We start from the raw sequence: 25,675 nt of genomic DNA, 5'->3' as shown, positions 1-25,675 counted from the left end.
TAAATACGTAGCGCATTTTTCCTAGTGAGTCGAAGACCACTGAACCAAAATTTTATGATATTTAAATGAGAAAGGGTGTTTTTTCTGTTCATTATTCATTTTATGCCAGAGATATCTCGCATAATTATGACTCTTTTATTGATATTTCTTAAATTAATAACATTTGTGTCAAAATAGTTGTGCTAATTTGTTCATATGTTAATATTTTAAAGCTGAAATAAAACAAATAACCCAATTTTTGAACCAAAACATAATGAACAGTTAAACTGTATCACCTCACCTTAAACTTTTTTGTAATGAGTTATCAACAATCAGGTAAAACTTTTATATATTGTACACGTCACAATACAGGGGTATTATAAATTTTGAATAGCAAATAGCAATACTCAAATTGAATCCTCAATACCCAAATCTTACTGCAGGCTAATACAATATTAGCCTATAAATATATCATAAGTACCATTTATCAAATATTTATTTGTCTAAACTGGATTGGGCTGCCAGTTTAGATGTTGCTGCACATTCTCCTGACCCACAGTTTTGAAGCTAACTCGGCAATGATTGCTGCTTCTCAGAGAGTTCTGTCTCTCATAATTTTTTACTGTTGTTGGATCAGTGTATTACTAACCTTGTTACATGCTTAAAGACCTTCGTTGTTGAAGCACAGTAATAACATTATAATGACAACATCATGTGGTACTTCTCTGGGCATTTTATTCTTGTGGATATTCACAAGTGTAAGACCGGATAATCTTTCTTGGTTCATTATTGATTTAAAGTAGGTTTTTAGCCTTCTCAGGCAGCTGATGCTGATGTAACTGGGAGGGTGCATAGGTTCTTCATGAGTTGAAAAATGTTAGGATATAGCAGACCAAGGCTTTCAAGTTGCAGGACTTCTGAACACATCTCTGGGATTCTCTCTATACTCCAGGGTTGGCAAAATCATTGGTTTATATTCCTTCTACACGCACGCTAAGTCATTTTTGTGGTATCTTTCTTTATATCATACATAAACTTTACCATCTTGTCATCCATTCTCTCTATTTTACCTCTCATCCTTAACATTTCAATGGTAATTTCATTCACTCCTTGTATCTTACCATTCTGTAGGTTACTTACAACTGGTCTTGCCTTACAGTTTTCATGTTTTCTTTTACTTGTTTCATACCATTAAGTTTTCAACCCAATAATTCTACCTTTCTCTCATCTGTTACATTGAGCAGTTTTTCAAAAATTTCTCCCCCATATCTTTTCTTACCACGGTTATTTTCTACAGTATTTTTCCTCTTTCATTCTGAACCACGGGGAGGGTATTAATGATTATCTCCATTTCTTTTTCACAGTTATCTGTATGCTCTAGGAAAAAGCTGTTGGAAGAAGTGGAAAAAACGGTATTTCTGTCTAGTCCAAGTATCACAATACACATTTGCTATGTGTAGCTACAGAGAGAAAAAAAGCGAACCAACGGAGATGATGCAGCTAGATGGTTACACCGTTGACTATATTGAACCTGTGTCAGGTAATGCAATGATTTTATTAAGTAATGAAAAAAAGCATCTTATTGTTTTTAAGAAGTACAATACTCAAATGCTCCTAAAAAAATTATTTAATATAATGAATAAAGAATACTGTACAGTTATCAAGACAGCGCATATGATACTGTTTATTAAACAATGTTTACCTTTTAAGTAATTTGTCTCTAGATTCATTTAACTTTTGTTCGGTATTCAAGAACAGACAGTAGTAAATTGTAAATACAATTTGAGATTGAAAAGAAACAGATTGCAAGTCTGTGACTTGTATCCCAAGTAATTTTTCCCTTACGTTAAGGCACTTAGGCCCGATCCACCCTGTGAATTACAACCATGGAAGTCTCTGCCTGGTCAGGGGATGTTTTTGGTATTTTAGTGACCTGTTCTGTCTTCCAATTCATTTGTTTAATTACCTCCTGTCTCTCTATACTGTACATGGGTGTACCAAACATGATCAGGCATCTCTGCTATTCTCCTTTCACATTACATTTAAAAAAACATTAACCTAGAACTCCTGGCTTTGCAGTTATAAAGGACTTTATCATGGACAACCTATATCAGCACCATTACAAACATCCTTACCTAATTTAAGCATTTACTTTCATATTTTCATTGATACTTTCATGCCTCCCCTTTTAAAGTAAACGGCAAAGATGAAAGTAAGACAATACCGTGGATGATGGAGTTGCATACTCAGTATTAACAATGTTATATTCATCACTAAGTGCAAAAAAAAATCGAATTTGTTGCCGAAATAAGTGGAGACGTACTTTATCAGCATCGTTTCAGGAACTGTAAACAGTGTCGGAGTTGTAGTATGTATAACCACAGCATTAAACAGAGTAGCCACATCGAGAACTATAACTCGTTTTCCTAATTTTTGGATATTCAGTGGATTATTGTGGATATGTATGGAATAAACATCTTTGTATTTCAATATCAGATAAAGGCTAATCCACATTTATGCCATACAATAGGTTTAATATTAGTGATACTTCTATATATGTCTGTTTCTATACAGTATTTGTCTAAGTGATACTATCCAATGTTCCGTGGATTCCTGTACAACAGTAAACCATTGGAGCTGTAGAATTTATCTTCCCGTTGCAAATAGTAGAGACGACCAAAACATAGGTTGGGAATGGTCAGATAGAACACAAGTGTATTTATACTTTGCCCCATTTCTTAGATTTATTTGAACAAAACCTGCATTGCCTGAGTTGTGTTATATTGTTTCATCTTTACATCACTCTTTGCTTCCTTTGGACATATGACCCCCAAAATTTATCACTACACTTCTTATATTTGTAGTTTGATTTGTAAAGGTGTTGGTTGGTACAACCTTTGCCACTGTGATCCTTAGACACACATCCAATACAAAGTTTTAACTGTTTGACTCTGTATTTTCTGGTCATTGTGTCTGGTTTTCATTTCCACATAAATTAAGGTTGTATTTCTCCTTTTGATCTTTCTGATTCTGTGCTACACCAAGTATAACAGTTGTTCCTACTGTTTTACAATTGGCTCCCTCTAAATCAAACATTTCTGGCAGGAAAATTAAGTGAACTTTTTCAAATCCAATTCCTGATCCTTTATCCCACTTTTCATAATTTGTTCATCATGATTGTCACAATCATTTCATCTCTTGTCACAGTTAACATCTCCCGAGATTTTACAGTACATTCAGACAATGCATAGAATTCTTTGAATTCCTTCATTTCATGACGAGGAGTTATCAAATCAGTCAGGCTTATTATATATGCATTCTTGTTTCAGCATTTACTTTCATATGTTTTTTGAAGATTTATAGTTGATTGGTAACCATGTGATTCAATTGTGGGATCTTCAGCTAGTTTACTCAATTCACCTGTCAAAAATCTGTACAGGCTAAGTTATTTTTGTTTGTCAGATAACCTCATGTCATCATGCACCTGACAACTGAACTGAGCCTAGAACCCCATTCATTGCTTGGGATCTCTTATCAAACTTTGGTAGTGACAAGTGTGATCGTTTAATTGTGTTGTTACTGAATTGTGACTTGATTTAGGCATGATTAAGTTCATGTTTGTGTTGTCTCTTGGCTCCTTTACTTTACAATTCCAATTTCTTCAACTCATATTCAGCAGTACTGTACGTTCATCTCGTGAAACATTGTCGTCGATTAGTTTATGGGTGTCCTCAGCATTTAGGCCTAATTCCTTGGTCTTTTTTAATAAATGTTCAACAGGTACATAGATATCTTGCCTTTCAAATGTAGACAAATGATAGAGATATTAGAATTCTGAAATTTTTTTGCATTCATCAGGAGGCTCTATTGTTAGTAACACACTTACTAACTGGTCTAACCTAACCTAACCTAACCTAACCTAACCTAACCTAACCTAACCTAACCTAACCTAACCTAACCTAAATGTTTATGATACTGGTTTATGACTGAGGGATTCAAGTAAATCACACTAGTTCAAAGTCTGTGTCAGTGTATGTGTTGACTCATAAACACTGGTTCGACCAAACAAGCAGCATCTATTTATGCAGCAGCTTACTCAGATATATAAAAAACTGACCCAGCCTCATAATGCATATAACCCGCTGGGCAAGTTCAAGTTCTGCCTAGGGGTGTATTGACGGGTGATCTTGTGGGTCACTTGTGTCTTCCCATAAAATTTGATTTAAATTTTCAATCCTTTGATTTTATATTTATTTTCTCTTTAATACAAATGTTGTTGAGGAGACCATGCATTAGATTTACATTAATTTTTATAAAAGATTTGTGACCGTTGTTTAATGTTTTATTCTAGCGTTGGGTTTAGGTGGATTTTGAATTATGAATTTGTACTAAAGTTGTGTTTATTAGTACTAGATAGGGAAGACAGTATTGCCCAGGTTTGTTTTTAAGGGACAGCCCATAACGATCAGCTGCACTACATCACTACACAATCTACATAATTCACTACACTACATCCATTAATCTTTCTTATACTCTACACATCCTCTATACTACTGCAATTACACTATGACTGACTTTTAAGGTGGTGATTGTCCCCTTGTACACTAACATATACACTACATCAACTACATTATCAATTTTGGGTGGGGGAGTTGGTCCATGGGGATCCAGCTAATCCCCCCCCCCCCTTTCCAATTTAGAAGTGTCTTTTATGAGGACGTTCCACAATTTGGAGTGGGGGCCGACCTAAATACTCTACCTTCAGAACACTTGTGGGAAAAATGTACACCTCCAACCCAGACTTCAGCACTCTTATCTTTAAAACTGTAGTCGATGTGCAAACAGACAAACAAAGAAGCATACAGACACTTGTCTTATATATTTAGATGAATATTTTAACTTATAAATTTTTAGGACTTTACCTTTTTGGAGTGATGTTTTCCAAACATTATTGTAAAGAACTCAAAATTTATTTTTCCTTATTATATCATGATAATGCTAATATATGAACTCATTTACAGCTCAGCTTATGGTTGGAATGGGTAAGTAATGTGTTTTTTATTAAAACCATGTTAGTCATACAGGTAATAGTAAATGACATGGTCAATAAGTATTAAGCAATTGTAGTGATGATAAATTTGTGCCCTATATATACTGTGTATATATATATATATATATATATATATATATATATATATATATATATATATATATATATATATATATATATATATATATATATATATATATATATATATATATATATATATATATATATATATATATATATATATATATATATATATATATATATATATATATATATATATATATATATATATATATATATATATATATATATATATATGCTAAGATGTATAAATACCAAAAATAAAATCCTCGTGGCACTTATTATTTCATCTATTACAACACAAATTAGCGGAGCTTTCTTTGTGTGTGTTTACAGCTGATTCGCCAGGCAAGAAGATGACGGTAGCATTGTGTGTGATGGAGGGTGCGGGAGGGGGTTTTGAGAATTGCAATTAAATGCCAGGTAGCGACGTCTCCTAATATTACATATTTAAGTAATTATTAGATGTTTTAATTGCCTGTATGTTGGCCTGGCGAGTTTACTCCTGTGTGGTTTTTTATCTTATTATTTTTTTTTTTGCACATTTTGTACAAAAGATTATGTGTACATGTAACAGAGTAAAAAGAAAAAATATTTGTTTACCCAAAATTTTTAGTTGAAAATAACCTCTCTTGAGTACCTATTTTTTCCCCATAGGTTATTAATGTCGATACAGTATTCAATCGATCACCTTACAATGGCTTTTTGAAGCCACTAACCCTATCATATAATGGTCAACACATGTTCGGTATGAATATAAAACAAATAATAATTTGAATATAAAGTACTGAATGAAATAAATCATTAAATGGTTACTGTATCCTAGGTAAAAACATGCTTGTAGAATATGAGAAGTATCCTGTAACATAATGAAAATGGCTTAGCATACAACATTTAAGAAAAAGTCTTAGTGCTATGTCAGCCTGCATGGAATCTTAGCTTGTAATGTAGAAAATGTATGTTGATTACAGAAAAAAAAAATATTGCTTGGATCTGGATCAGCGTGAGCAATGAGTTTACAGCCAGATTAAGCTGGTTCCCACTCAGTCTGTGTTACATATGTGATAGTTGTGATGCTTCTCCAATGCATTATTTACATTCCTAAAGAGCTTTTTTTTTTAAGTGATTTGCTGCCTAATGTGTCAAGCAAATCGTGTTTGGAATTGTGGAAAAAGATGAAAATAATAATAATGTTTTGTAGATCATAATGGATGGCTGTTTGATTTTAAAACTGACTCACTCTTTTTGAAATGTAAATTTTATCACTTGTCACTCACACAAAACACCTGAAATCATCAGTATCATCATCACATTTAAGGAAAACATATGAATTTCTGTAAATTGTTGTTATTATTTACAGGTACGGTACTGTGTTTATTGTAGTCATTATTCTCAACATTTACCATCTTGTCCTTATAATCAGTCATACCAGGAATCTATCCTTCCCTCCTTTTTCCCATTGAACTAAGATTTAAAAATTCATCGTTTCTGCATACATGAGGTTGTGGTCCTCTGAGGCAGTCAAGTTACTGTGCTCTACATTCTTTACTTTCAATGACATAAATAAAGTTTTATTATGTTCAGTACATCCCCACAAGTACTTTATATTATTCTATGACATTATGATACAGTGATAAAATAAATATTGTACTACAATTTCTTCCTTCTTGAGTGTATATGTGTAAGGTTAGGCACACTAATGGAGGGAGGAGACAGCCTTCCTCTATCATGGCTTCCAACCTACCTCACATTTTTTCCTTTCTTTTTTCACCACTTAAAAGCTTCCTAGCTGTTCGGGTGGTTGGTCTATTCAGTGTTAGTGCAGGAGGAAACCAGAGTCGGAGAAACCTTAGATGTTTTGTAGGGTCACAACGCCCTTCTTACATGTGTCCGGGTTAGGCAGGACTTGAACCCTTGACATATTGATGAGAAATATGTGCTTTACTGCTGTACCACCAACACCCCTAACAGAGCCTAAGTAATTCAATACAGAGAAAATCATACCATTGATATGGTTAACCTTTAAACAACGGTGATCTTAAATAGATGATGAGGGCTTTCTGTGTCACAGTAATAAGGATCAAATATAAAATCAGAATTTTTGTGCACCATAATTTTTAAGTTTGGTGTCTGATTTCTGCTAGAGTGCATTATTGTGTCTCTTAGCAACTTTTCCTTCCCCTCATTGGTCCGTCCCCCATCCCTCCCCACACCAGTAGTGTTTTTGTTGTCATGGAGGCCGTATGTGATAAAGTTTCCTGAATAAAATAAAGTACTGGTCAGTGTTTACTGAATATACTTTATGATTATTTTGTATAATACTGTACAGTACTCCCTGCTTAACATCAGGAAAGTGTTCCTGGGAAATGTGACTTTGAGCTAAATAATGTTAAATGAGTAAAAAATCTCTCATAAGAATTACAGAAATGTAAATATTGGGGGAATTGTGGGAAATTTTTTCACCAGATAAAATTCAATCTCTTTATCTAGGCATTTATAAGAAGTGGAAACAAACAGTTTAATGCCCATGAATAATGATTGTAACACATGGCACTAAATATTATATTCTTAGAATTACCACAAATGGTCCTCCCAGGAGTCAGAGTGAGCCACACAGCAACACAAATTTTCACTAGTTTTCCACCAGTATTGAATTGAAATAAGAGAGTCAATTTTACACCCTAAGTAATGTGTTTTCCTAATTTTCTTGACTCTAGACATTACACTGTTACTTGCTGCATGTTTAAGAGACATTATGTAGGGCTAGCAATACTAAAATAAACTAAAAGTTAAGTGTGGAAAGGGAGCCACAAAGGAAACAATTACTATGGCAGGACCATTGACTGGACAGGAGCATCATTTTGGTAAGGTCAGGGCTGATTTGGTTAGCTTGTTTGTTTGTTTAGTAATAATGCTACTTATATCTAATTGGCAATATGATTATAAACATGATTCTATGTACAGACCAGTTTGAATTGTCCATAACTTTAGAAATTGAGAGAATTATCACTACAGTGTTTTTGTGTGTGTGTGTGTGTGCATGCACATGTGTGCATGTGTGTGCGTGCTTTGTGCATGTGCGTGCATGTAATAATGTTCATTTTCTTTTCTATAACAGATCTGGAAGGTGGAAGATTTTTCTTTAATGCCGTAAGAGAGGGTGAGTCCATATTGTATGCCACTGAAGATGAGAATGAGTCTCATCAATGGGTGACTGCACTTTATCGGGCTACAGGTCAAGCTCACAAACCAACTCCACCAGTAATGCCTCAAGGAAAAAATTCCACGTTATCCAAAATACAGGGAGGTAAGAGCAAGATATTGTTTTCTGTTATTGTATAAGTTAGTGTAAGGCCAGCAATCTTTCACCAGGTGACATGAGTTTAAATGCAACATTAAGTCTGTTTTCAATCCATAAAACTTGATAAAGGTGGCTGGGGCTTACCTTACAATCATCCCATATCTCTAAGTGAGAGTATAAACAAAGTCTCCTTTTGTGGAAATTAAGGGGAGGAGGCCTGAGTGAGTACATACATGACTTCACATTAACCAATGTACACTTCACTGCCCTGTTTAGGTCACCCTTGATGGTTTTCCAGGATTCAATCCCTATTCAGCTATTTTTTTATCTTCAAACAAACAGATGGTCTATTTCAGGGGTGGGCAGTTATTTTGTCTGGTGGGTCACATCACCATCTTAGGTACCGGGTAAGCTTCGGGGACCACACACTCTTGTCGATGTAAGACTGTAAATGTTAAATGATAGCAGTAATTATTTGATGTTTTAATTGCCTGTATGTTGGCCTGGCGAGTTAATGCTAGGCATTTACATATCTAGGTATAAAGCTAGACGTCACATTCTGGATTGAACAAAAATAAAGGATACATAATTTATATCATCATCATCAATATTTTATGGTCATTTTCCACATGTGTGAGTTACTTGATGGTAGCTCGTCATGCTGCACAGTCTCTTTTCACCCTATCTTGTCAGGTTCTTAATTCTAATGTCATTTCTTTCCAGCTTTCCCCATGTCATTCTTGGCCTTCCCCTGGCCTTTCTCCCCTCCATATTTAAACTCATGCAAAACATCTCAAAAGGTATATACCCGTACTGTACATATAGTGCAGTAGACTTACTCTTGGTGTGTCACTACAAATTTAATATCATATTTCTTGGTTAAGCCTCGCAGCTTTGCACTGCCTCTCAATTAGTGGTACAGTTTCTCTGTAACTTTCAAGCACTATGAAAGCTCTTAAGCATAAAATTATTACTGCGCAACATCCATTTCACTTGATATGTTTGTTATTGGCTTATAATCGTTATGTATAATTTACCAAAAATTCCATTTGAAACTTGTTTTGTAGCAGTATAAGACATTTTGAGGATTTTTTTCATGGTAATGGATCTCCGCTTTTATTTTGAGAGTCTATGGGAAAATGAGATCGAATTTACAAAATATATTTAAGGAATGAAACCCTTTTATAAATTAGGGACTGTCTGTATTGTAGTAATTTATCAATGTAAGAGATCTGATGCAGAAACCTCAGTATATTTCATTATACTGTTTTTGCTGCTATTCTTTGTTAAGTGATACACATTATAGTCACCAGTTGAATGAAATTAAACAAAAATCTAATAAGAATATCCCAAGTTAATAAAAAAAATTAAAAATGTTTGAATGTCTTTTCATGAGTACTGTTAACTACAGATGGTACAGCTCCCAGGTACTGATCAACAGCCCTTGACAACCATATTCTTAATGATACGACTTTTACAATATTATTTTTATTTTATTTTTTTGCAGACGCAGACAAAGCGAAGAAACATGGTATGGATGAATATATTAGTGCCGATCCCGTTAGATTTGATCACCACAACCTTTATAGAGTACTACAAGCTCAAACACTTGAATACCGTCTTGTTGATCCCTACTGTTCTCTGGTAAGTTCAAAGCATTTATACAGATTGGCCAAGGAAAATATGGACTCATTTTCTCCCTAATTTCTCCGTTATATTGGTCCTCGGATGATAGACTGTAAGGTATACTTTTCTCAGGCCATAACAGAGTTATGTACAAATATGGAAATTATTGAACTGTGATCTTGCAGAGTATAAATTTGACTGCTTTACAAATTAATAAATTGTAAAGGTAGACCATCTGGCTCTGGTTGTCCATACAGACACAGCCATGAGTTTAAATTACTCTGCCTTCCCCAGTTTACTGTATACAGTACTGTATATCTTTTCTGTAGCCACATTATTTCATTTGACTAAAGCTGTTTCCTGTGTCTATGCATGAATTCAGCTGAAAATTTCAAACAAGAAACAACATCAAGAAAGCAAATGACAAATTATCCATTAGTTTCATGCTCTGAGCCAGTCATTCTTAAACTTTTTCTTCCTTGTCCTCAAGTTGACTCCTGACCCCTCACCTTCCAATGAGTTGATCCCTGACCCCTCACCTTCCAATGAGTTGATCCCTGACCCTCACCTTCCAATGAGTTGATCCCTGACCCTCACCTTCCAATGAGTTGATCCCTGACCCCTCACCTTCCAATGAGTTGATCCCTGACCCCTCACCTTCCAATGAGTTGATCCCTGACCCTCACCTTCCAATGAGTTGATCCCTGACCCCTCACCTTCCAATGAGTTGATCCCTGACCCCTCACCTTCCAATGAGTTGATCCCTGATCCCTCACCTTCAAGTGAGTTGATCCCTGACCCTTTGCCTTCTTGGGAAGAATAGGATAACCTTCCATTAAACTAATCATGCCCAGATAATTTGAAGAGGAGAATGATTTTGTGAATGAATGTCACTTGCAAGTACAGATTGAATTTCTCTGGCCTGGCATCTGTTAACATTGCTGGTGGCATTCTTACCATGTTAGACTCATCAGTGTGACCATATCCCCTTAGACCTCTTCCTACCAGGCTGTTATGATATTTTTCAATTCATAATTTCAGGTAGATATACAAACCTTCTTCACTTTTTCCTTTTTTTTTCCTACGAAGTCATATGCACACACAATCCTACATATACAAAAGGCAAAAAAAATTAACACAAGGTCAAAATATAAAGGGAATATATATTTCTTAGTATGCAAGTTAGCACGCTGAGCAGAGGGGTAGGGAGATGTGTCTACAGTGGTAAGTCTAACTTGGCAACATTGCCAACATCGATGTTAATAGACACAAACAAAAATGAATTTATTCGTAAATCTTCATTTATAACAGATGTTTGTAGATTTAAAGTGGCATACACAGTGGATGAGGTTCTTCACTTTGTGTAGCAAGATAAAGAAATAACTGGGTAAGATGGCTATTCATATCAAGATATTTTTAGGCAACTTAGTACTGTATCTTATTACACACTAAATTACATATTCTCTCTCATAAAGTGGACTTTATACTGTGAACTTCTTGAGGATGTTAAGATCCTGATAAAAGTTTAAGTGCATGAGTACCTTTTGTATGTTTTTGTAATATATTTTAATGTTTATTTACATATACATATGTGTCTGGTTAAAGCTTCTTATTTCTACCCTTAGGGATGGTTCAGTCCTGGTCAAATTTTTGTATTAGATGAGTACCAGGCTCGGTATGGTGTACGCGGCTGTTATAGACATCTTTGTTATTTGGAAGACCTCCTAGACCGAGCAGAGAAGGGCCAGATGATTGACCCAACTCTCATCCACTACTCCTTTGCCTTCTGTGCCTCCCACGTTCATGGAAACAGGCAAGTAATCTGTTTTGGTTGTAAATTTATGGCATGAAAATTAATGACCTATTAATGTTGGTCAAGGTTTTTATTAGGGAGTGATTTTTTAACTAGTTATATCAATTCTATTCATAGGTATAAATGACAATGTTTGAAATTTATGAAAAATACTGGTGAATTTCATTATATAATTACAGTACCATTACTTGACTAAGAAAATTTGAAAATGTTGGTTGAATAACTGAAATTAATGTTACCCATATTAACCTATTTATTGATGCTGTGTTTTAGTATGTGGTTGTCTTGAAGTGAATGGATTTAACTACAGTATTAAGATTTGGTTTATCAGGGATTTGTTCACATTCAGTAAGATGAATTCATTACGGATACAGATAGCTAAGAAATATATTGTTAAGAGTCTGTTTGCTAATGTTTTAACTGTAAATGATGTTCACAAAGGATGATATTTGGGTCTCTATGTACAGTTATATATTTGAGAACTTATTTGAAACAAACAAACACACACACACACACACACACACACACACACACACACACACACACAAACAAACACATCTGCACTTCTCCCGGCTCCTTGGTCTTAGAGGGTGGGGTTGGTCACATGACCCCACTTGATATGTACAGTTGCAAACAAAAGTTTGCCCCCTCCCTGGGCCTCCCAAACTGTAGCAGTATCAACCCCCAATGAGATAAAGCAGCACACCTGCACCAGACTACAATCATGGTAAGTCAATTCGGAGACTCGTTTCTGTGACCCAATCTGACCAAGAGGGGTGAGCTTTTGCTCACAACTATACATATTAGGAAGGAGCCAGTTGGTGTATGTGCAGTGGATGATATCTTACAGTATGGAAAGTTCCAGTAATATGTAGATAAGCAAATGTAAGACTGTGCGATGCCAGGATGGTGACACACCGTGGTAGTGTGCTTACACACACACACACACACACACACACACACACTACCTATTGCAAGACAGAAACTGGATAAGGTTACTAATGGATTAAAAAAAGGTTATGTCACAAAGTTGTAGAATAGCAAAAACGTCTTTAAAAATGTGATCTCAGAATGTGGAGTGTTCTGCTGCTTGGAGCTAGCAGTGGGGTGGCAAAGAACAGCTTCCTTCCCCACACCCCCTGCCCTACCATTACCATGTACTGTATTACAACAGACAAAATGAACCAACCAAATTATATGTTTTATTGATCTTACACTCTTTAATTAAAATAGGTTTGATTTGGTTGTTAGTTGCTCTATTTTAATCATAAATGGTTTTCAGTTAACTTCTTTATAGAATTCTTGCACTTATGTTTGATTCACATTAGTTTTAGAAGTTTCCACTTTTTCTACTTTATTTTATAAGTGTTTACTCTTTCTCTATTATTCTGGTAAGGTAAATATTTTTCTAAATGCAGTAACAACAAATACTGTACACTTGTGATTTGAATAAAAAAAAAAATTCTTAAATCTGCACAACACTAAACTGAATTTTGTAATTGCGTCAACCTGTTAATGTACTTGTGACATTCGTTTTTCTTCGCATTACTTGGTCCTTGAATTATTTATTCATTTTACAGACATCAAACATGAAGGGTCCTATAGAGTTTCGGAATAAAAATTATCACTTATTACCTCGTGAAAGATAGTATATATTTTTTGTCGTAATATATTGTTATCACTTAATTTAACTTACCTGTACTGTATGTAACTAATTGGGTAAGTATCCTCTAGATTTTTCATAATGACTGACCAGAAAATTCAACCTATATAGCTTCCTGAAACTCTTTGATTACCTTGTAGCTCCTTTAAGATGTATCATTCAGGAATGTAGCTAAATGTTTCCTTGTACTGTATATAAGGTACAGTATAAGGAGAACCACAGATTCTAAAGTTGTCCTTATTCAACTTGTTCTATAATATTTGATCCTTAGACAATGACCAAGACAGACATCGGGTATGATTTCAGTTGGCCAGTCTAGAGCAAAGTAAGAGTACAATGCCCCTATGTACATTATTTCCTATTTACAACTGTGTTAATCCACAATAGCTACATAAATGTACAGGCTTATGAAATTCAGTCTATTTATCTGTACAAAAATCCAAAAAATTTTGCTTACTTTTTACCATTTACCTTAAGGTCCTGCCATGAAAGGTACAAGATGATGTGAATGATGAAAAACCATAGGCTTAGTTATTGACTTTACTTTATCCTCTTCATCATGTGTCAACTTACAAGCTGCTTGGGTGGTCGGTCAATTCTCTGTTATGCATGGATAGAAAGTACAGTACTGGGTATGTACGGGCTCTTAAATACACCTGAACTAGCTCCAGTGTTTGTCTAGCCTAGACATAAAAGTAGCTCACACTCAGTGTTCTCATCGTACTCCCTGGCAGGTTATTCCAATAGTTTGCAACTCTTACTCCAAAGAAGTTAGCTTTCACATCTTTCTGTATGGTAGCTTCTTTATCTTGAGACTGACCTTTTGTGAAGTGGCCATTCACAAACTCAGTTACTGTATTTTACGGCATATAAGATGCACTTTTTTGTCTGAAAAATGGCTAAAAATCAGATATGTTTGTTAGGAAAAATGGCAGTGTGTACCTGCTTCTATAGAGCAGTTGTGTTATTTGTCTATGTGTTATTGTTTTGAGTAAAACATCACAAAAAGGTAAAAAAAAAAAAAATATGATTAAAGGACCAAGTAAGTTAAAAGAAAACCAAATGTTGTAGATACACTGAAAAGTCAACCACCTTTCACCAAACAGGCAACTGTATGGCAGACTGCCTCTGCCTGTGAGGCAAACACTCATCAGCGCAGTGTATTCAAGATTGGTAGATGTTTAGTGTATTGGTAAATTTCAGTTAAATGGAACTTTAGTACTATACTGATATTGCAAATATTATTCATTATTATTTCTAAACAACAAATCAACTATGAAAATAGTATATTGTGGAAAATGGCCTAGCCGAAAAATAAGATGAAATTGGCAAACCAAGTAGTTTTGACCATTCTCACTTTTTTCACAGTTTACATCGATTCTATTTTAATCTGGCAAGTCGATTTGTTGATCCTGAATAATACCTACTAATATATACAGTATAATTTTTTGGAGAATCATTTTAATTGACTGTCACTCAACTGAACATTTGTTATCCTGAAACATTGCACTGTATCTCATCATGCCTCACTGTGACAACAGTCTCATTACTGAGCTTACAGAATATAGGCTCCATTGTTGTTATTATGCTAATGATTTACATTAATTGAAATGTGGTTACCAAAGTATTTCCAGTCAGATAGTACAGCATTCCAGACATGCAATTGTCAGGTAATTTTAAGTTCTACTGTAACTCATCTCCAATCTAAACCCAATCTAAGAAATCTTGGCAAATACGATTACAGTAATCATACCCAGAAATAATCTAGCACTGTCAAAAAGATATGTGTATGTATTTAAATCCATAGAACCAAAAAGATTGAGGCAAAAGGCCTGCGTCATAACATAACTCACCATTATACTTTATCTATCTATATTTCCCAACCTTTTGCTGTGTCACTGTGGCATGTTGAGGGAGCTACTCTACAATTTACAGTTCCACGGTTCCTGCAAATAAAAACAAACCATCACTGAACTATTTCTGATATTAGCAGAACTGAACCGTTGAGCGATGGTTTGTTTTCATTCTCAGGAGGTTTGGATTCTGGAGCAGCTCCCTCAACTTGCACATTAACATAGCAACAGTAGTGGTGGTTGTGGTGGGAGATATAAATACAGTAGGTAGAATCAGTAGAATTTATCATGCAATTTTGCAAGCATGAATTCCGCATGCTTTCCTTTTGGGTGCTGTAAATGCTTATGCGCTTCGCCTTGCGCAGGATGCAAGGGGGTGCCCAATAAGCTAGCCCCCTCATGGGGCAAATCAGAAATCTGGATCTGGTTTAACATGTACAAAAACAATGTAGGCAAGCACACAATTGCAAAAAATGGTGATGTTTTGTAATACTGTATATGATTTAGAAAGTATTAAAAACATAAGTATGTCAGCTGATAGTGGCAATAAGGATAAGTAAAAATGAATGAAGAAAATAAATTAAAAGAAACATACTTCCCATTTAGTATTATGTGAGTATAGTATGTGCCTTCCGTTCTCTCCAAGTTGTAGATGTGTAGATAATAATCTTTCTCGTAGTACCATTACCTGCCAGCTGATAATATAAGCTAAGGTCACTGGGTATATTATAACATGGACTAACCTTTACTTCCAAACTTTTTTGCCCATTTATTTTATATTCTGTTTGCTTTCTTTTTTATTTAAGTGTGTATTAGTAGCTGGTATAGTTTAGTGGGAGAGGTGTTGATAGATGTTGGTGTACATGTACAGTATTTGTTAATTAGCAACTAAAGTTATGAGTTGTTGATGCTTGTAGAAACTTGTTTACTGATTTATTGGCATTTATTTATTGAACATTTTTATTCCATATTTTATTTATAAATCTTCATTCTATCAAATATTATTTTATAATAATAAAACTGGCATCTGAGTGCTGTTGATAAAACTTGTAAACTGTACATCTAACTCTGCTGTGATTGAAAAAATATGTGTCCTATGAAATGGTCAGAATGTTGCCGTACTATACAGTACTTTGTATGATAAACAGCTTCATTTTCCCAGCTACATTTTCAATCCAGTCCTGTTCTTGTATTTACTTTTGGCAGCACTAGATGATAATTCCACTTGTATTGAGGAAGAAGAAGGTTAACTACTACGTATTCAGTTGCCCTGGGGCAATTATGTGTGATAGCTGGTTCCTTAGGACCCAAAATTTTCTCATGCTTCATAGCTTATGATAGCATTTTCATTATCTTGATTCATCATTAATAAGAGCTAGTAATAAAATTGAGTGTATGTTAATCTCCTCTTCATTTTTCAATTCATCCTGAATTTGTTGAACAAGACAAAGTTAACTTTACCTAATGGCCACCCAGTAGAGGTGGCCATGCCGAGGGAAGGAGACCAGTGACCTGTGTAGGATCCCTCCATTGTTCTTGATAGGTTTGTCAAGGGCTATTTTGAAGCCCAGTACTGGTTTTGATTCCACAACTTGGGCTGGCAGATCATTCCATAGGTCCACCGACCTCTGTGTGAAAAAGTATTTTCTTACCTTTCTTCTGCATGATAACTTGGTGAGCTTGTAGTCATGTTCTCTCATGTTGGTGGTGCGTGACACCACACATAAATGTCCCGGGTTCACGTTTTCCATCCCTTTTAGGATTGTGAATGTTTTAATGAGATCTGCTTTATTGTGCTTTGTCTAAAGGGATGTTAACTTACATGCTAACTTAGCTGCATTAGAGTGACACTTATTGAGAACTATCTAGAAATAGACAATTTGCTCCATTTCTGCCCTTCGTGCAGGTTGGAGCCTGCAAACTTTGACAGCACAAGTCCAACATGTTTAGTAATAAAAGTACTGTACAGGTACTGTACATAGAAGAGGCTTAATTCAGTTACAGGGGATGAGAGGATATTGAACCCTTGAAAATACTCAACATGGAGTCCTTACTTGGCCTCACAGGAGACAATTTCTGAGGTGGAACAGAATCGACAGGAAAATTGTGTGCATAGCACTTCAGTTTTAATTGGTGCTATTCCTCATCCTGAATTTCCTTCAGAGGAGCTTTTTCATCCAGCAGGGCAAGGATGCCAGCCTGTTCCTCACCTGACATGTTCTTAGAGACTCATGGTCACTGTTTTTAAAAACCCATGGTCACTGGTCTGAGAGACTCATGGTCACTGTTTTAAGAGACTCATGGTCGCTGGTCTGAGAGACTCATGGTCACTGTTCTGAAAGCAAAAATTGGGCTAGTATCTTGAAGTTTACCTGTTTTCTGTCATCAAAAACTGATGCAACCACCCAGGATACAGCTAAACATTGGCCATGCAGGATTCTTGTACATGAGGCCTGAGGCACCATTGAGTTGGCAGATGGCAAATTTCATGCCTAATTCATTTCAGCAGGCTGTAACTGGGTTCTATTTTTAGCATAGAGATGCTTCTAATTACATAATGTGGATCATATTTTTGGGGGGACATTGTATGAGAGCTCATCTGGTGGCACATTGAAGGTGAAGTTATGATGTTTTGTTTGGATTATGGCAGTGTAGCAGGAAGGACCCTGCAAGAGGGAAACATGTCTACACTCATGTGCAGTTAATTTGTATAATTTCTCTTCTTTGTATAATCTATTCTTGTTTTTGTATTTTGTTTTTTTTATGCTTCTTTTCCCCTCTTCTTACATACTCTTACTCTTTCTCTATTATTTTTTATTCTATGTATTACATCGCAAAGTATTTGAATATGCCAAATCTTGATTATTCTCTTGTGTTGTGTAAGTTGCCTGTGTCCACAGTTATAAACTAATTATTTTTAAATTCTCACAGCTGATTGGGTTAGATCTCTGTCAGAACTGTTGGCATACTGCATCAAGAATCAAGATTTTGTCAAGTATTTACTATGGGGAAACATTTCTCGTATTTATTTATACTTTCATGTATTAATTTATGCTGAGGTATTTTAGGAAATTCTTTATTCATTTTATAAAAAATTCTAACATAGATATTAAAAAAATTTTGCCGAGTCTTTTAGAGAATTGCATGTATGGAGATAATTATTGGCTTAGGAAAATAAGAATAAAGATTCATAGGCAGCCATGGGGGATCTAGCACTGTTCTAGCTCACTGTACTGTTACTAACAACTTTCTTATCCATATAAAAAAGTCATGTTTCTCCATTTAGTGTTTGAATTTTTTTGTTGTTGTCTGTATATTTCGACAGAATACAGTAGTGTTTTCTCACCAGTGTATGGATACTGTTCTGTTAGTAAATTACAACCATATGTGGTACAGTACAGTCTTTCCAACAACATGTTATATTTAAGTAGATTTTCTTCTTATCAAACCTTCATATATATGTGACTAATTAACTCTCTCTCTCTCTCTCTCTCTCTCTTTCTCTCTCTCTCTCTCTCTGTCTGTCTCTGTATATATATAAATAAATATATATATATATATATATATATATATATATATATATATATATATATATATATATATATATATATATATATATATATATATATATATAGTGGTTAATTTGTGAGAAATACTTCAAATACTTCAATGTACCAAAATCATAAGTTTTGTATTTCACATAGTTTTGTGCTTTCCACTATTTTTATACAAATTAACCACTGTTTTTGTATGTGTGTGTGTGTGTGTGTGTGTACGTACATATATATGAATACTGTATATTCACCAAATAATTGTAAGGAGTGTATACTATGCGTACGATAGTCTTATTTTTCCATATTCCCTAACTGATGAAAATTTGTGTGTTTCTCTATGGCAGTCATCAAACTGTAAGGTATGTCTGAAGAAGTAATTTTATATATACAGTATATATACAGTATATATATATACAGTATATATATATATATATATATATATATATATATATATATATATATATATATATATATATATATATATATATATATATATATATATATATATATATATATATATATATATATATATATATATATATATATAAAGCATCAGCAAACTTCTGGTATTCTCAGTCCCAGTTAACCACTTTAATGCCTGCAAATTTGAATTTATATTAAATATTTCAATACCCGTAGTTTATTCGATTAGTGAACCAAATATATTGGTTTCAAGTTAAAGATAATTTTCTCTAGTATCTCAAAAATAAAAATAAAAGATACAGTAAATATAATGTTTAAATATTTATGATGTTTATCTTTAGTCTTTGGCATGGGAGTGATTTTTGGGTAAATAGATAAGGTGCCATCAGGCCTTCTTAGATTTAGTTAGAGAAATTAAATGGCCGAAAGACTTCAAACACAGCACCATATTTGGCCAGCTGCCCTTCACTATAAGCCTTTGGTCTGAATCTAGGAGATGTGACATTAGTGACTGGAACTAATCTAATTAATTTGTAAACATCCTATAGTGTAAGTACAGTATTGCAATATAGAGAGGAAGTCAAATGAGCATGAGATGTCACACATCACACCATTCTCACATATTTCTTATTGAAAAGTTGGCTGCCCTGTTTACTCTACGCACAACTTTGTAGACAAGTGTTTTGTCTCTGATTATTTTCTTTTATAGGGCAATGATCAAAAGGAAATGGCCCTTGCTTCCTTTCCTAAGAGTCACTGATTCATTCATAGGATACCCCCAATTGACTAGTTTTGAATGGGTACCTGACTTTGTTTAAGAGGAGTGAATTTGGTTAAGTTCAAATACTGGCCACACTGTCCCCTTGTGTACCAAGGCTTTTCAATGTGCTCGATTTACATCATCCCCAATGGGTTATTAGGCCAATGGGACTAACTTACATTTATAAGTTGTTCTGGAAGAGCCACACAGACCTCAGTATTAGGTAAAGTTTAGTTATTTCATGTTAAAAATGTGTTTTACAGTTTGTTGAAGATCCATTTTGAGGTACAGTGCTACTATTCATCCTACTCTGAACAGGCATCACCATTATGTGACAAGTTACCAGTTTATCTCACAATGAGCAAATCCAGTCTTTCTTTTGAAGGTTTGTTTTTATTGACCAACCTGCAAACAGAAGTGAATTTTCTTGCTTATGCCAAAATAAAATTGCAGTATTGAAATATTTGTTATACAAGTGGTTTAGGAGTTTCACTAAGCTTTCCACTTCAAGATTTAACAGATCTGTATGTACTATTTTCTGTTTGAGAGGATATAGGGGTCTGTGTCATGTTCCATACAGGAACTTAAAGGAACCACCTTGGGAGATCTCTCATTGGGTTGAATTATTCAGTGTGAATTTGTCATTTTCCCCAAATCTGGATTTGCCCCTCCATACATGTGGTTCCACTGGGTGGGACTCCTATAGAAAAAGTAGTTTCAACACTTTGATCTCGTGTCTTTCATACCAGGGATGAAATGATAAGGCTGATTAATCCTCATTATTTTAATTACTTTTATTGATGTTATAATACATTGTTGTCTTGTTACACTTGTAACATGATATTACATAGATATAGATTTGATTTTAACTCTCTTGAGGTTTTTCTTTTTTTCAGATGAATTAAAATTTTATGCCCTGTGTATTCTTGGTGTGTGACAGTTTGTTCCACATTATGGACAATCATAAGAAATGACCAGTTCCTAATACTGTACATGCTTTATTTATTTATTTATTTTTTATTTATTTTTACTGTTTTATTTCTTGAAAACATGCAGCTTGTTTCTCTTACAATGTCCATTTTTTATTTATTTATTTTTTATTAGTGAGTGTTTGGAAACAAGATTAAAAGTTCAGAAGTCTTGTGTCTGCTTTACAGCACTGAGAGTATGATGATGACTGTGTGGTACCCACACTGTCCCTAATGGGCAGTCAGACCAATGGGAGACTTACTTTTTTTACAGTTTTGATTTTAAAATATTCCTGGTAGAATTCCTCAGGAATTCTTCTTGTAGACAATATGATCTTTCGTGGAAGCGAATTTTTATTTACTTTTTACTTTTATCCTCTTCACCACTGACCTGCTTGTCAGTTGGGCAAGCCTCAGGCCACGTCTTATTTTCTCATTGATGAATGAGACTTCGAGTGTAGACTGAAGGATTTATACTCTCGGTTTAGCCAATGGATGATGGATATTATTATGGAATAGACTAATGAACAGACAAGTTTTCTTGATAATTAATCTAAACATGGATGTTACACAGTCTGCATTTCCTATAATCAAGATTCTAAGACTTTATAACCTGGTAGCACTTAAGAGCACTTTCTCAGGGATATTTGCCTCTGTGATGTCATGTGCTTATTGAGCTTCATCCCCCTACTGTCAGTGAGCAAAAAGTCTCGGTTTTTGTTTACTGTATTATTTTTTTTGAGGCTATACAGTACTGCAGTTGTTGCAGGGGAGGTTTACTATTTGTTTAATGTTTATAGCAACAGAATGGATACAGCTCTTATCTCCTGTTTTAAGGTCAGTGATTCACATCCAGGGCATCATCACTTCTTTCAGTTGTAAATGGGTACCAACTTTGCAGTTAAGGAAGTGAATGTGGGCAAGTATAATGCCGACCATACTGCCTCCTTTTGTAAAGAATACTTAGCATACAGTGTGCTGTATTTACACTGCTCCTAATGGTACAAATGGAACCCACTCTTAATTGATTTTTTTAGTTTATTCTTTGTCAGTGATGATAAGTCTCTTAGATGCAGACCAATGGCTTAGTGAGTGCTTTTTACTTGAACTGCCTAGTTCAGGGTTCAATAAAAAAAAAGAAAAAAGGATTTCAAGGTCAATCATTCCTTTATTGTGCAGATTTCAAAAGAAATGGTTGGTATAGGATGCAGTAATTTATATTTGTTCTTTTATGGCAGTTTATTAAGAGAAATGTCCTTTGTACTTCACTGCTTACTGAGTATGTTTCTTGAGCAAAATTAAATTTTTTAGACTATTTGTGTGTACAGTATATATATATATATATATATATATATATATATATATATATATATATATATATATATATATATATATATATATATATATATATATATATATATATATATATATATATATATATATTAATATTATGATTGTATGTGTGTGTGTCTATGATGCTATAAAGGTGAAATATTAGATTAGATACATTAATTTAGATATGAATAATTGATATTGGAAATCCCATTTTATGGCTGCATTTATGTCATGAGACTTGTGATCTTATTCTTCAGTCTACAGGTTGTAATTTAGGATAATCCCTGACTGTAACTGGCTGCAATAACTTGGACAACTATTCCTACCTTGAAAGAGAAGTCTCGAGGCAGAAGTTTATCACTTAAGGCTTGAAAGCTAATTGTGTTTTAGTGTTACAAAAGTTTGGATTTCCAGCACCAGGTCTCAGTCCAGCTAATCACCATAACAAAACCTTGGGGGAGAGAGGGTTCCAAAACTTCTTGGTCCAACACATTCATAAAATAGGATTTTCACAATTAATCTTTGACTTCTAAGTTTTACATTGAGCCAAGGAGACTTGAGTCATCAGCCAGCTGGATAAAAGAAGGAGACTGCAAAATTAACTACAGTGTTACAGAGGATCTTCACCTCATGTTAGAAGCAATTGAAAGTTATTGTGCAGAATTATCAAACTATCCTTGCAAACTATCCACTGCCTCACAACATCCTGCCTTATCTCCTTGGCCAGGTGGTGCCTAATAAAGGTTGTTTCCAAAGAACTGGCACTCTTGAAGAATTGACTTCTAAAATGTTCCTCTCTAAAAGGCTAACAAAGTTGTAAATCCCCCATCATTAAATTTTGCTTCTGGCCTGTAGGCCTGATGTGTAAGTTTAATCACCTCAATTAGATTTTTGAAGATGTTTGCTTTTGGAAACTGTGCAGAATGGCACTTCAGGTGATGTAATGTACCATGCCTGTCAGCCAAGATGGCTATAATACTTTTAAAACTGTATGTCCTTTTAATTTAAAGGTACAGTAGTTTGAATGTCTTTTTATATTTTTTTTGTTTTGTAAAATATCAGAGGCTAGCAATAGTTTTCAATTTTGTTAAAAAAATTTTTATTAACTCTGGAATTAATTTTTTTGTTCAATCCAGAATGCGACGCCTAGCTTATACCTAGGTATGTTAATGCCTAGCAATAACTCGCCAGGCTAACATACAGGCAATTAAAACATCTAATAATTACTTAATAAGTAATACAGTGAGTTCTGCTATAACACGTGTTTTGACAACGCGAATTGGCTCTAACGCGATTTATGAATAGAGGAACGATATTTGTATAACGCGAACGCTTGTTTGCTGTAACGCGATTTTTGCTTACTATTTCTCCAATTTTGTGGTATTAACTGTGAATATGGTAAAGAAGAATTTCTCCAAGAAGCTTTCTGGTGATCGCATTCCTGGTGATGATCGTAAAAGAAAGGCTATAGCCCTTGAAGAGAAGCTCGATGTTATCTACCTCAAAATCACCCTTCTCCCCCATCAAGTTATATTCATATTTTTTCAAGGTAAAGTGTTACATTTACTGTATGATTTCATTATTAGATATGAATGTAACATTTATTTAGACTATGCTATCCTTTGTGTTAGGCTAACTACTAAATTTTTTTTGATTTCGAGTAGTAATCTGCACCTAACCCTATTTTCTCCATAAGCCCTGTTATTTCTATTACGCGAATTTCTATAGCACGATGTTTTACAAGAACACAGCTATCGCGTTATAGCAGAACTGACTGTATTAGGAGGACACGTCGCTACCTGGCATTTCTTTTCAGATTCCGTTAATGCAAATTCCATAATGAAGCTTCCATATCTCGACTGCTTGTAACATGAGCTGGACATATTATACACTAGTGGTTCTTCAGACCTTCTTATAGTCTATTACGCTCCTATGCTACACTCCTTGAATCCTTGGAATTATCTGAAAAATATACTAAAATCAATTTAGACCTAATTTAAAATCTCATAATAGGTTTAAAAATCCCATTAGAAAATAGGGTTAATGAAAAAAAGGTATTAAATTGAAAACAGCTTGTGTTAGAGTATTCTAACTCAAAAGATTTCTCTGGTATGCCCTTAATAAAAGGGTCTTACAGTGAACTCCAGGTGTTATAGACCTGCCGGGTAAAACATTTTTGTTGGATGACATTACTCAGTCCTTTGGTTTAGGTTGACATAGAGAACTTTAGTCCTTCCATAAATGTTACAGGTACTGAGTAGTGATGTCGGATGGGTAATAGCACTTTTATCTGCAGTCGGTCAAAACCTTATTGTTTTTATTAAGAATATTCAGTCCTCTCCAGTCAAACACATATGAAGTATAGAAACATACACAAAATCTGTTGTATGACAAATATTATGTGCAGACTCATTCCCCCATGAGAAGAATCCCAGTCGTCCTTACCATGAGCATCCATGATAGGGCTTCCTAAAAAACATATTTAGCTTTAAACCAGGAATTGTTACCCCATGGACGAGACACTACACTGTTAGACAAAATAGTATCCTAAGGCATTGGCAAAGTTACTTCCACTGCGAGTCCAAGTTCTACCTTTAGTCATGAGTGAGTGGCCAAGTTGGCATCACAAATAACCATCGTTAACAACAACAAAAAAACAAAGTTCAGATCATCACTATAATTGAAATAACTGCTGCAATGTAAAATAAACATATATCCAAGAATTCACCTTACTGTACAAATAATGCAGGAGTTGTATGGTATGGATCTCTCTATCCCAAAGTGATAACTTGGTGTTTAAGCACAACAAAGATATGTTAAGAGGTTGAGTTGTTTAGTGATCTGTCTCCTTGAAGTGAGGAGTTGGATGGACTGCAGCCTAGTGATAGAAATCCAGAGTTACACTAATTGTTTACATTGGTGCCAGCCATTATTGTCATGTGTTAACTACTTTGGTTACAACCTGTAGACTTATAAGATTATGAGTTTCCTTGGTATTATTAAAAGCCATATTAAAGCTTTTTATGGAAATTTGATGGTTATCTTTGTATAATTCTGTTATTATTCTTTATTATCCTTGGTAGCTATCCTGTTGAAAAATTAAACTCGACATAAAAATTGGTACAGAAATCAATGAAATCCCAGTACAGTATCTTTAATTCCCTTACTCATCTGTGTGTCAATATGGTTATTAGAAAAACTGTGTGATTATGATGAGGTACTATGAAGTTAGTGTTTTATGAGAACTGAAGGTGAGGAAATGTTTATTA

At 34.5% G+C, this 25,675-nt stretch overlaps 1 protein-coding gene across 24 annotated transcripts in view; it reads left to right on the top strand.

Moving 5' to 3' along the window:
* LOC121859966 (calcium-dependent secretion activator-like) overlaps positions 1-25,675 on the top strand; it is a 381,073-nt gene that overhangs the window by 214,554 nt on the left and 140,844 nt on the right. For 20 of the 24 annotated variants that reach the window (XR_006087793.1, XM_042356936.1, XM_042356930.1 and 17 more), the window contains 6 exons: positions 1,344-1,519; positions 5,001-5,021; positions 8,229-8,417; positions 9,919-10,055; positions 11,663-11,850; positions 19,265-19,279. Coding sequence is in view for 23 of the 24 variants with exons in the window: in XM_042356936.1 (XP_042212870.1) it covers positions 1,344-1,519; positions 5,001-5,021; positions 8,229-8,417; positions 9,919-10,055; positions 11,663-11,850; positions 19,265-19,279 (726 nt within the window). In the remaining variant the exon portion in view is untranslated. The remainder of the gene's footprint in view (positions 1-1,343; positions 1,520-5,000; positions 5,022-8,228; positions 8,418-9,918; positions 10,056-11,662; positions 11,851-19,264; positions 19,280-25,675) is intronic. The other 4 variants (XM_042356942.1, XM_042356928.1, XM_042356934.1 and 1 more) reach the window with 2 other exon arrangements.

This window comes from Homarus americanus, unplaced genomic scaffold (genome assembly GCF_018991925.1).
Source record: "Homarus americanus isolate GMGI-L3 unplaced genomic scaffold, GMGI_Hamer_2.0 scaffold38393, whole genome shotgun sequence".
NCBI lineage: Eukaryota > Metazoa > Arthropoda > Malacostraca > Decapoda > Nephropidae > Homarus > Homarus americanus.
Note: the sequence above shows the minus strand (reverse complement) of the source record. Positions and strands in the feature narration are given on the sequence as shown.